The 11,145-nt window shown below is 40.9% G+C and overlaps 2 protein-coding genes and 1 long non-coding RNA gene across 3 annotated transcripts; 2 read left to right on the top strand and 1 right to left on the bottom strand.

Annotated features, from left to right (window-relative positions):
- Positions 1–163: 163 nt before the first annotated feature.
- cpsf4 (cleavage and polyadenylation specific factor 4) lies at positions 164–6,921 on the top strand. Its single transcript, XM_031320722.2, has 8 exons — positions 164–636; positions 845–895; positions 1,764–1,916; positions 2,047–2,142; positions 2,309–2,402; positions 3,042–3,114; positions 3,229–3,390; positions 6,042–6,921. Exons 1-8 carry the CDS (start codon positions 534–536, stop codon positions 6,108–6,110), a joined length of 801 nt encoding a protein of 266 aa, XP_031176582.1. The 5' UTR covers positions 164–533; the 3' UTR covers positions 6,111–6,921.
- A 120-nt stretch (positions 6,922–7,041) lies between these two features.
- atp5mf (ATP synthase membrane subunit f) lies at positions 7,042–10,732 on the bottom strand. The gene is made up of 4 exons (XM_031320733.2): positions 10,613–10,732; positions 8,623–8,730; positions 7,299–7,415; positions 7,042–7,189 (listed from the first exon to the last, which is right to left on the bottom strand). Exons 1-4 carry the CDS (start codon positions 10,689–10,691, stop codon positions 7,161–7,163), a joined length of 333 nt encoding a protein of 110 aa, XP_031176593.1. The 5' UTR covers positions 10,692–10,732; the 3' UTR covers positions 7,042–7,160.
- LOC116065296 lies at positions 7,724–8,547 on the top strand. The gene is made up of 2 exons (XR_004108692.1): positions 7,724–7,899; positions 8,240–8,547. It is a non-coding gene; the product is annotated as an uncharacterized LOC116065296 (long non-coding RNA).
- Positions 10,733–11,145: the final 413 nt, after the last annotated feature.

Here is an 11,145-nt window from a genome sequence, read left to right as displayed (position 1 = left end):
CAGTTATGCTATTTTGAAAATGTTTTGGGGAAGTTATTACCTTTTGTACTTGTTTTTTTCTTTTACAATGTTAATTTCTCCCCAATTTAATACTGGTGAATTAATTTAAATCAGCAGAAAGGCCACCATGATGTGTAGTAAACTGGTAGTGAGTTTGCCAAAGAACTCGATGATCGTTTAGTCTGGTCTTAATTCGTCAGGTCAGAGGTCAGTCTGCGACTGCGCGCCTTACACCCATCCACTGAGAACAAGGAGCAGTTCGTGACAAACAACAAGTCAGACCGAATAATGTTCGGCTGTTTTCTTTAAAACGGTCCCATTAAGACACAAAGAACATCAGCTATTGTGGTTTCTCATCAGGGACCTCGCCGATTGATGTTAGCTTATCGGTTAGCCTAGCTAGCCTCGTTAGCCACTTTAGCTGGCTGTCGCAGAAAGTACGAACGTTAGTGGGCTACCTGGCGAGCTCAACCTTAAACCATCTAATCTAAACTGATATTTCTTTGACCGGAGCACTTCAAACTAACGCAGACATGCAGGATATGCTGGCTACCGTGGACCACCTCAAGTTTGACCTGGAATTGGCTGTGCAGCAGCAGCTAGGAGCACAGCCTCTGCCATTCCCCGGCATGGACAGTAAGTGCTTGTATGCTAGCTAGCTAGCTAGCTAGCTGTTACCTAGCCGTTGTAGGTAAACATTAATCAGAGTTAACGGTCAAACTGATGGTACCTAACGGCAGGTTGACATTTAACACCTGGCCGGTGGTGACTGTTCACGTTGACTTCGTGTTTCCTCAACCCAATGTCTTTATTATTAACTTTGTAATAATGTGTGTCCCTGCAGAGTCCGGGTCTGCTGTGTGTGAGTTCTTCATGAGAGCAGCTTGTCAGAAAGGTAAAAACACAACGCGACAACAATCCAGCACTACAGTATTTCACTCCCACAAAGGTTGGGGACTCACAAGAGATGGAAAGGTCAAAACTAAAGCTGCAGAGGCAGAGTTATCCTGGCTTTTAGTCTCTAGTACGAGTCGAGCTTTAAAAACACTGGGTCCTACATTCCCATAATGCAGTCATTAACGTTAACCTCTCATCTTTAAATTGCACCCTGTTAGATAATTTATCCAAGCAAGGATAACTTCTCATGTTGAAACATAATATTGCATCCACGGCTCACAAATACAATAAATAAATGAAAGCCTACAGTAGGGCTGGCTGGTGGTTTGACATGGTCCTTAACTGGTTATTTTACTGACTCAGTGGTTAATATGATCATATTGTTTTTGTTAGTTATTAGGTTAAATGATTGCAAATCTAAACGATAGGTCTTTAATTTCTTTTTAAAAATAAAAAAAGGGAATTTGCTGCTGTAAGATTCAAGGGGAGGGCATTCCACATGTTAGGGCCATCAAAACAGAAAGCAGGATCACCAACTTTGCATCAATCCTGCTCACCATTTTAACATTCCTCCCTCTATTGTTTAAAACTGACCCACGAGTGGCCGGGTTGGTTCAGTGGGTAGAGCAGGCGCACATATACTGAGAGGCTTATGCCTCAATGCAAAGGTCCAGGGTTCGAGTCCGACCTGTGATGATTTCCTGCATGTCTTCCCCCTCTCTCTCCCCTTTCTCACCTAGCTGTCCTATCCATTAAAAGCGGAAAAGCCCAAAAAAAAAAAAAATGACCCATGAACAAAAACCTGGGGCATGAATTAGGGAAGTTGTGCCAACATCTGTTACATCTTTCTTTGTTTCCACTCCCAGGTGGGATGTGTCCGTTCCGTCACATCAGCGGAGAGAAGACGGTGGTGTGTAAGCACTGGCTCAGAGGACTTTGTAAGAAGGGAGACCAGTGCGAGTTTCTCCATGAATACGACATGACAAAGATGCCTGAATGCTACTTCTACTCCAAGTTTGGTTCGTTGACTTGATGTTTCATAAAATGACACAGATGAGCTCGATGACTGACTGTTGATCAGCGCCCGGTTGTCAAAACGCCTAGAGTGTTTTTGTCCCCGTTTTTAAAATTGTGTGTTGACTCTCGCAGGTGAGTGCAGCAACAAGGAATGTCCGTTCCTGCACATTGATCCAGAGTCAAAGATCAAAGATTGTCCCTGGTACGACCGAGGCTTCTGCAAACACGGTACGTCCTGCTCACATAAACATTCCAGCAGTACTGATATTAACACCCCCTAAACATACTGTTTACATTAATACACATAGTGTTCCCCTGCTGGTTTGAATTTCTTCATCAACAGAAAAACCGCCTCTTTACTTTGTGTTGATCTTCACCCACCTCCCTGTCTTAGGTCCTGACTGCAGACACAGACATACAAGGAGGGTGATCTGTGTGAATTACCTGGTGGGCTTCTGTCCAGAGGGAAAATCCTGTAAATTTATGCAGTATGTTATCCTTTTTATTTGATTCTTACATAATAGAAATTAGTCCTGGGCGATATGGAGAAAATCAAATATCATGATATTTTTGACCAAATACCTCAATATCGATACCGCAACGATATTGTAGTGTAGTCAACACTACAATATCGTTGCAGTATCGATATTGGTGCTTTTCACAAAAAATTAGATTTTTGATAAATAATCATCAGTAATGTGGATATAATGACTGAGTGAGTAAAGGCAAATAATAGAACAGTTACAACAGTCTGGTAAGTTCAGAAAATGACATCACTTTACTGTAATGCAGCCTTTAAAACCAGGAAAAGACAACATTTACCATATTACGATATCCAAAATCTAAGACGATCTCTAGTCTCATATCACGATATCGATATAATATCGATATATTGCCCAGCTCTAATAGAAATGCTTTTTTATGTTGCATGTAAAACAAAAGACACCACTTATGACTTGTTTTAGCATTTGGTAGTTTGGGATAGTTCTCTCTGTCTTTATTTTTGGATGATTATGTCATCTAGTAAAATATTCTTTAGACAAAAGATTGAGTTGGCAGTAAACTAAAAATAATCCGAGACTTCACCTTGCAGTTATGTAGATTTAACGGTAGATGTTCTTCTACAGCCCTCGTTTTGAGTTGCCTATGGGAGCTTCTGAACAGCCTCCTCTACCACAGCAAATTCAGAACCAGACAAAGGTAAGAGGACACTTCCACAAACACCCAAATACACCACTCCGTGTTTTTTACCTGCTACTTTGTAGCTGAACAGCGCAACAAAAATGATTTCTCTTTGCGTGTTCCCTGCTGCAGCCTGTGCCCAGCATGGGACGCTCGTCGCTCTCTCTAATCCAGCTGACCAACTCCAGTCCAGGCATGCGGCCGCAGAACCACATGCCGATGTCTGCGCCTCAGCAAAATCACATGACTGGCAACAGAGGGCCTCGGCCACTGGACCAGGTCACCTGCTACAAGGTGAGTCATCTGAACATTTCTCTGCCAATGTGCCCTAGTGTGTTCAAATACAGTTCAAGACTCCAGTCCCTCTCACTGTAGTCATAAATATACTCGTAATACCTTTGAGGCATAGTTCCACATTTTGAGAAATATTTTATTTTCTTTTTTGGTCTGTACCGTACATATGAAGCTACCGCCAGTAGCCGTTTTAATACTTGACTTTTACAAAGTTATTTTCCCACATGCAGCATTACGATTTCCTATTTCAACAACTCATGATATACACTCACCTAAAGGATTAATAGGAACACCTGTTAAATTTCTCGTTATATGCAATTATCTAATCAACCAATCACATGGCAGCTGCTTCAATGCATTCAGGGGTGTGGTCCAGGTCTAGACAATCTCCTGAACTCCAAACTGAATGTCAGAATGGGAAAGAAAGGTGATCTAAGCAACTTTGAGCGTGGCGTGGTTGTTGGTGCAAGACGGGCTGGTCTGAGTATTTCACAATCTGCTCGGTTACTGGGATTCTCACGCACAACCATTTCTAGGGTTTACAAAGAATGAGGAGAAAGAGGAGAACGGGTCGAGTGATTCAAGCTGATAGAAGAGCAACTTTGACTCAAATAACCACTCGTTACCACAGAGGTATGCAGCAAAGTATTTGTGAAGCCACAACACGAACAACCTTGAGGCGGATGGGCTACACCAGCAGAAGACCCCACCGGGTACCACTCATCTCCACTAAAAATAGGAAAATGAGGCTACAATTTGCACGAGCTCACCAAAATTGGACAGTTGAAGACTGTAAAAATGTTGCCTGGTCTGATGAGTCTCGATTTCTGTTGAGACATTCAGATGGTAGAGTCAGAATTTGGCGTAAACAGAATGAGAACATGGATCCATCATGCCTTGTTACCACTGGGCAGGCTGCTGGTGGTGTAATGGTGTGGGGGATGCTATCATATCAATATGGGCCAACATTTCTAAAGAATGATTCCAGCACCTTGTTGAATCAATGCCACAAAGAATTAAGGTAGTTCTGAAGGAGAAAGGGGGTCAAACACGGTATTAGTAGGGTGTTCCTAATAATCCTTTAGGTGAGTGTAGGTTTGTTATTCTTACAGAATGATAAAACGTTAAAGTTAAGGAAAATGGAATAAATGAAGATCATAATATTGATAAGAAAAGTCACACTAAGTGACTAGTAAATTAATAATAATGATTTAATAAAAATTAGAAATGGGTTTGATATTAAACACATTTATTCTCAGGTATGCCTAACCTCCATATTATGCTTCAATTATACTCTTGTGTCCGTATATTGTATGTATCTTTTACCGGTATGTTGTGTCTGACTATTTCTTGCCTGGGAGCAGCGACCTACTCGAGTCTCCGCTGGTTGTCTGACAAGTGCTCCAGGCCAAGAAAAAGTCCAGAACCGAACCCCTCGTAAAACAGGAAATTATTAGCCTGACAAGCCAGACCCACATCAAGATGTTGGGTCTGGGAACTCACCATTGGCAGGGCTCAATCTGAGGGGCGGGATAAACGGTTGTCTTTCAGATTCTCTCTGCACGCAATAGGATAGCGCTACAACCAGGCAGAGCAACGAAGAAGGTAGCGAAGCTAGTTGATAGATTAAACTTTTGCCGTATCCGGTCGGCAAAACTCCGAACACAGCTTCCTTTTTTAAGAATGACTTCAGTGCCGTTCTTTATTCTTTTCTCAAAGAAAAGCTTAACTCCAAGTCTTCCAGAGTCGCGGCCAAAGCCGATTTGAAAGTGTTCCCAGCAGCAGCAGCCATAAGCCCGCCCACCGACTCTATACACGATGTGATTGGCCCGGCCAGAGTTTGGTTTTTCCAGCTCGCAAGCCAACAGAGAGTTGCTAGACCCCATGGCTGCAAATTACATTTGCTGCCACTAGGGTGCATCTATATTTCTAGGCTAGCAAATTATAGTTACTACACTTCAGTTTTTGTATATAAAGAAATTAGATGAAACATGTTAATTGTTGAGCTTTAAAGGTTCTTGTAGGTAGATTTTGTTACCTTTTGGACAGAGCCAGGCTAGCAGTTTCCCCGTTTCCAGCCTTTATGCTAAGCTAAGCTAGACGGCTTTACTATAGACATGAGAGTGGCATTGATTCTTCTTATTGAACTCTCAGCAAGAAAGCAAATAAGAGTATTTTCTTCATATCCTTGGGGGAGAAAAAAAATAATCATTGCCAATAGAGCTGCAATATATCGATATTATATCAATATCGATGTATAAGGCTAGATATTGTTTTTAATTTTGGATACCGTAATATGATAAGTGTCTTTTCCTGGTTTTAAAGGCTACATATCAGTAAAGTGATGATAATTTTCTGAACATACCAGACCGTTCTAGCTGTTCTTGTTGCCTTTACCCACTCAGTCATTATATCTACATTACTGATGATTATTTATCAAACATCTCACCGTGTAAATATTTTGTGAAAGCACCAATTGTCAACACTACAATATCGCCGCAATATCAATAGGGGTATTTGGTAAAAAAATGTCATATTTGATTTTCTCCAATTCGCCCAGCTCTAATCGCCATTTTCAGCTTTTTTGTTGTTGTAGCTTTTAATAAGGAGCCATTAACACCCTCCTTCTTTTGTCTTCCCTGTGTCTGCAGTGTGGTGAGAAGGGCCACTATGCCAACAAATGCACTAAAGGTCATCTGGCCTTCCTGAGTGGACAGTAACATTCAGCCTTGAGGTCACCACGGTGCTGTAGCTCAGTTCGCCTGATGGGAGCAGAGGAAGAGCAGCTGAAGAGAGGAAGCTCCTTTGCTCCACAGGCTGAAGTTGAACTTAAAAGACTTTGACTGCCGCTGTTGTGCGTCACTTCAAACGGACACAAGCCGTAAGAAAGATAAACATAGCTACTATTTCTATTTTTTGTGGATACATGAAAATAAGGAACAGAAAAGATGTCACAATCTGTGTGGCTGTGGTTTAATGACTTGTTAGTCTTCAGTTTTCTACAATGTTTGTACTAAAGCGAACTGAATATTTAAAGAGACCTCACACCCAGGGTCCACGGTGCAGTGCTGTGACGTGTTGCCGCTTCTTAGACATGTGACTGCATCAGTGACACCAGGCGACTTTCTATTCTTCTAGTAAATCTGTCCGACAGTGTAAATGCAATAAAAAGTGATAAATGCCAGTAGGAATGTAAATTACTGTACTTAAGAACTACTGTAAGTAATCAGAGCCCAAATCCACCCTGCAATGGTTCCTATTGTACTCACACCACCTCAAATCTTCTGGCTTACCACGCACAATTTTGCATATAGTCAGATTTTAGACTTTGCAAGCATTTTAAATTCTGGAAATTACCAGTTGTGTGTGTGGATACCTTGTGTTAAATCTTAATCTACATCTTTCACTTTTTACCTGAAGGGATGTGTGGGGAAACAGCAGTTTGGCACAGTATGAATTTCATTGTGTTGACAGTCTGAACATTTTCTCACAATCTGTACAGTGTGTACAAATAAATGTTCTTGTTACGGATTTATGTACACTTTCATTCAAGGCAGCTACACTCCTGATAGTGAGAATTGTAACTTAACAGCTATAATTTCATACAGCTATACAACTGGAAACTAAACTTAGACACAACCACACATGATATCCAACAATGAATCTTAAGATTGTTTATTGGTCACAACAGTCACATATTCAACACACAGCTGAGTAGAAAGAGCAGGGGGAACAAAGAGGTTCAACCCCCGAAGGTCTGATGGTCTCGCTTAGTGGTACTTCCTCCAGCGATCATGTTCTGGAAGAGAAGATGGAGAAAAGATTTAAAATGACATGTGTTTTGGTACATTTTTCCAAAAAGGTAGAACATCCTAAACAGGAAGTACGGGAGTGTATGCATTTCTTACTAATGTGGTCGTATTCCCACAGGTAGCTCAAAGCCACGTAGCCAACCAGCAGCATAGCTACACCACCGATGCCTCCCTTCTTCACATTAATGTACTTGTTGTAGTATCTGTCGTGGCCTGCGAGAGAGAAAAAAAAACACACCGCATAAACCACCACGGAAGACGGTACGATGACATACACAGTTATCCTCAAATTACAAAGATGTGACCTGAAGACAAATGCTACATGCACTGATCTTAACGTGTATGAACATGGGGAAAGAGGACACGCAGAAAGAGAGCATGTGTAATGTGGTGCGGTTAAGTAATCGCCCTCGATGAGCTGGGAGTCAATACATTTTCTAGCCCTTCGTCAGCTACAATGGCAGTTCTCATTAAGCATCTTATCAGACTAGGAGCCCTCCTTTAGGTTCCTAGTTAAGGGTTTCCTCTTAAGAGCTGTTCACAACACTGCTGAGAGTAACTTTTACTGAATTCATACATAGGGGGTGACCCTGTTGCTATGGGTGACATGTTTCATAAATAATGCTAGATGGACATATTTCATTCGATATTTTAGAAGTCAAAAAGTCTTAGTGACTAAAGATTCCTCTGAATGAAAGTAGAGGTGCAACGATGAATCGATTAGTTGCCAACTATTTTGATAATCGATTAATCGTGAGTCTTTTTTATTAAAAAAAATAAGATTTCTCTGATTCCAGCTTGTTAAATGTGAATATCTTCTAGTTTCTTCTCTCCTTTGTGACAGTAAACTGAATATCTTTGAGTTGTGTACAAAACAAGACATTTGAGGACGTCCTCTTAGGCTTTGGGAAACACTGATCCACATTTTTCACCATGTTTTGACATTTTTATAGATCAAACTAATCGATTAATCAAGAAAAGAATCGACAGATTAATCGACTATGAAAATAATCGTTAGTTGCAGCCCTAAATGAAAGCAAAACATCCTCTATGTCCCCTAAATATGTAGCATTAAATAAAAGATATCTAATATGATTGTAGTTCAAAGTTTTTTTAAGACTTTGATGTGATTTCTGGTGAAATGTGCTGCTAAAAATGCAGATTTGGTCTTTTTTATTTATTTTTTATTAAAAACTTAGCATTGAAATGTTCCCAAATTCGTTAACTGCTGTCAGGTTGGTTTTCCAACTGAACGATGACAATAGGTTTCTGTATCACCATGCTCCTTTATCTAGTACTCACATTCTTCTGCCGTTTTATTAAAAGCTGGTATTCCAAAAAGCTATGCTGAAAACTGAGGTCCTTTTTTGTGTTTTAGTTCCTCCCTCTGTAAAGGTTTAGTCAGAACAGTTTTCCTCACCCCTGCGGACGGCTGAGATGATGCCATTGGGAGTGAAGTCTCGCCCTCCGAGCCAGCTCCCCAGCTCACCCAGTTTCACGTCCATCAGTCGCTTCTCAACTACGGGAACTGGTCACGAGTGGAGACAGCACAGACAGTTTGATTACACATTATCCATATAGAGCAACACATGCTATGGCTCTGGTAGTGAGGGGGTCATCCCTATGTTCCCCAAGCGGCAAAAATAGAACCCTTTTTTAGAAAAAAAAGGTCCTATGTTCCCCCTTTTTCCCAAAAAGGGTCCTACATTCCCTTGTAGCAATACATACCGGGGAGCATAGGACCCTTTTTCTGGAAAAGGGTCCTGTGTTCCCTGCAATCTATCAATCTTTACGGTAGGGTTAGAGTTAGCCATGGAATTTGGCAGTAATGGTGGAAAAAGTAACAGACCGGGGAACATAGGACCCTTTTCCAGAAAAAGGGTCCTATGTTCCCCCGTCTCATACAAAGAGGGGAACACAGGACCCGGGGAACATAGACACGCTCCCGTAGTGAGCTTTAAAAAAAAAGGTCAATCTGCCAGAACTGACTAGATTGGTAACTAAGGTTTACGTGCAGTTTAGTGTCCCAAATTCCCCATACAATGTCCTTAATTAATTATGAACCTGCTAAACCACCTGTGCTACCCTAACCTTAATCTTTACCTGTCTCAAATAAGACCATCATTTGGGACACTGAGTTTTTGGAAAATAATGTGTGACACTAAACTGCACGTAAGCCGGTAGCTAAATTGATTAGTAGATTAGCAGAAACTAAGTCGGGAACCAATTTGATAATCACCTAATAGACCTTTTTCACAGCAGACATGTTGACATGTCATAGTAGGAAAAGCACAGGTGTGTTCCAAACCATCAATGATGGCTGTATTCCACTTAGGAGAGGTCCTGGTATTGTTCATGCTGACTCACTGGAATAGCTTACTGGGACACTTGATTGAATTGAGCCATCGTTAAGGTTATCAATTTCAGCTGTGCTTTTCCTACTATGACAAGTCAACATGTGTGCTGTGAAAAAGGTCCATTAACCCAAACATTTCCTGGTTTATTTGTCTTATGCGTTATTGAAGGTCTGTGTTTTGCACTGAACTGCTCAGACCAAACAGTGAAGGTGTCACCTTGGACTCGGAGGATGGGCATTGGTAAATACTTTTAAACATTTCGAAGACAAAACTATTATTCGAAATAATAATCGGAAGACTAACCGATACAGGAAATAATCCTTTTAGTTGCAGCTCTAAATTCAGCAAAGTAAGTCAGTCAACAACTTCACCTCCACACAGTCGTAAAGCAGAAGTATTCAATCTACAAAAGGCACAAATGAAGTTCCAGTGGCTCAGATGCCTGAACTAAACCTGCTGGCTACTTTCCATCTCTGGATCTAACTTTTGACACATTTGACATTTACCAGGTGTGTAGCTTTATTACAGCTACCGTGAAAGAAGTACACTTGGCCCGCCGTTCAAACCCCTACTGTATGCAGAGCACGGCCTCTTGTGTTTTATTTCTTTACGTTGTTTTAGGATTAAAATTAGCCAAAGAGAATATCAGTTTGGGGTAAAAGGCAGTGACTGAGTTTGCAGGCTACTGTGAAAGCTAGCCAAAAGACACGGTTACATATCTTAAGATAAGCATAGACAACTGTATTATGATAGCTTCGTCCAAACTGCAAGTTCTATCTAAAGTTTCTGAGCACCGAGCATGACGGTTAAATGTCCTAAAGCGACTCGCAGATTAATTTTAACTGCAGAGCAGCCAATGACACGCAAAGTCCTTGACGTGACTTAAAGGATTCAGCGCGGCCTTCAGTCACACTAAAACCTGAACGGCGACTCGTTAACGGATTATCTGACAGTAAAACACACGACGTCTGTAAGAACGTCAAACTATATTAACAACAAAACACACAATAGAGAACATTTTTGATACATTTAGCAGAGGACACGCTCTTTTACCTGGTCTGTCCGCCATCTTGACTGGTGCGAAGGGCTCGCAGGCAGCGGGGAATGATGGGAATATAACCACAAAGTGCATTATGGGAGAATGTGTAGTTTTTTAGCCTGTCCACTAGAGGGCAGCAAAAGAAATGAAACCAATGTCTCAAAGCAAAAGGTTTTACAACCACAACACTACACAGAACAACGAAAATCCTGAACCACAACAAGGTATATTTAAAGATTACCTCCAAACATGTTTTTTTTTTTTTTTAGATTATTTTTTGGGTCATTTTTAGTCCTTAATTTTCACAGGACAGATGAAGACATGAAAGGGGAGAGAGAGGGGGAATGGCATGCAGCAAAGGGCCTCCAAACATGTTTTAAAACAATTATTATAATAATTTATAATAATAAATCATTTAGCCTATAATAATAATAATATTAGGCCTAATATTAATAATACCTAGCCTATTATTTTAGGGCACCTATCTGGACACCCAAAGTCACCTTACAACGTGTTAACAACAGTAATCATACAGGTACAAACAGTG

This window comes from Sander lucioperca, chromosome 21, assembly GCF_008315115.2.
Source record: "Sander lucioperca isolate FBNREF2018 chromosome 21, SLUC_FBN_1.2, whole genome shotgun sequence".
Classification (NCBI taxonomy): domain Eukaryota; kingdom Metazoa; phylum Chordata; class Actinopteri; order Perciformes; family Percidae; genus Sander; species Sander lucioperca.
Note: the sequence above shows the minus strand (reverse complement) of the source record. Positions and strands in the feature narration are given on the sequence as shown.

What these genes read in the sequence shown, in the direction of transcription:
- cpsf4 (XM_031320722.2), top strand. Translation starts at nt 534, where the DNA reads ATGCAGGATATGCTGGCTACCGTGGACCACCTCAAGTTTGACCTGGAA. An exon ending in AAATTCAGAACCAGACAAAG is followed by an intron (nt 3,115 to 3,228) that starts GTAAGAGGACAC and finishes TCCCTGCTGCAG; the next exon opens with CCTGTGCCCAGCATGGGACG. An exon ending in ACCAGGTCACCTGCTACAAG is followed by an intron (nt 3,391 to 6,041) that starts GTGAGTCATCTG and finishes CTGTGTCTGCAG; the next exon opens with TGTGGTGAGAAGGGCCACTA.
- atp5mf (XM_031320733.2), bottom strand. Translation starts at nt 10,691, where the DNA reads ATGCACTTTGTGGTTATATTCCCATCATTCCCCGCTGCCTGCGAGCCC. An exon ending in CAAGATGGCGGACAGACCAG is followed by an intron (nt 8,731 to 10,612) that starts GTAAAAGAGCGT and finishes ACTCGTGACCAG; the next exon opens with TTCCCGTAGTTGAGAAGCGA. An exon ending in GTGGGAATACGACCACATTA is followed by an intron (nt 7,190 to 7,298) that starts GTAAGAAATGCA and finishes CTTCTCTTCCAG; the next exon opens with AACATGATCGCTGGAGGAAG.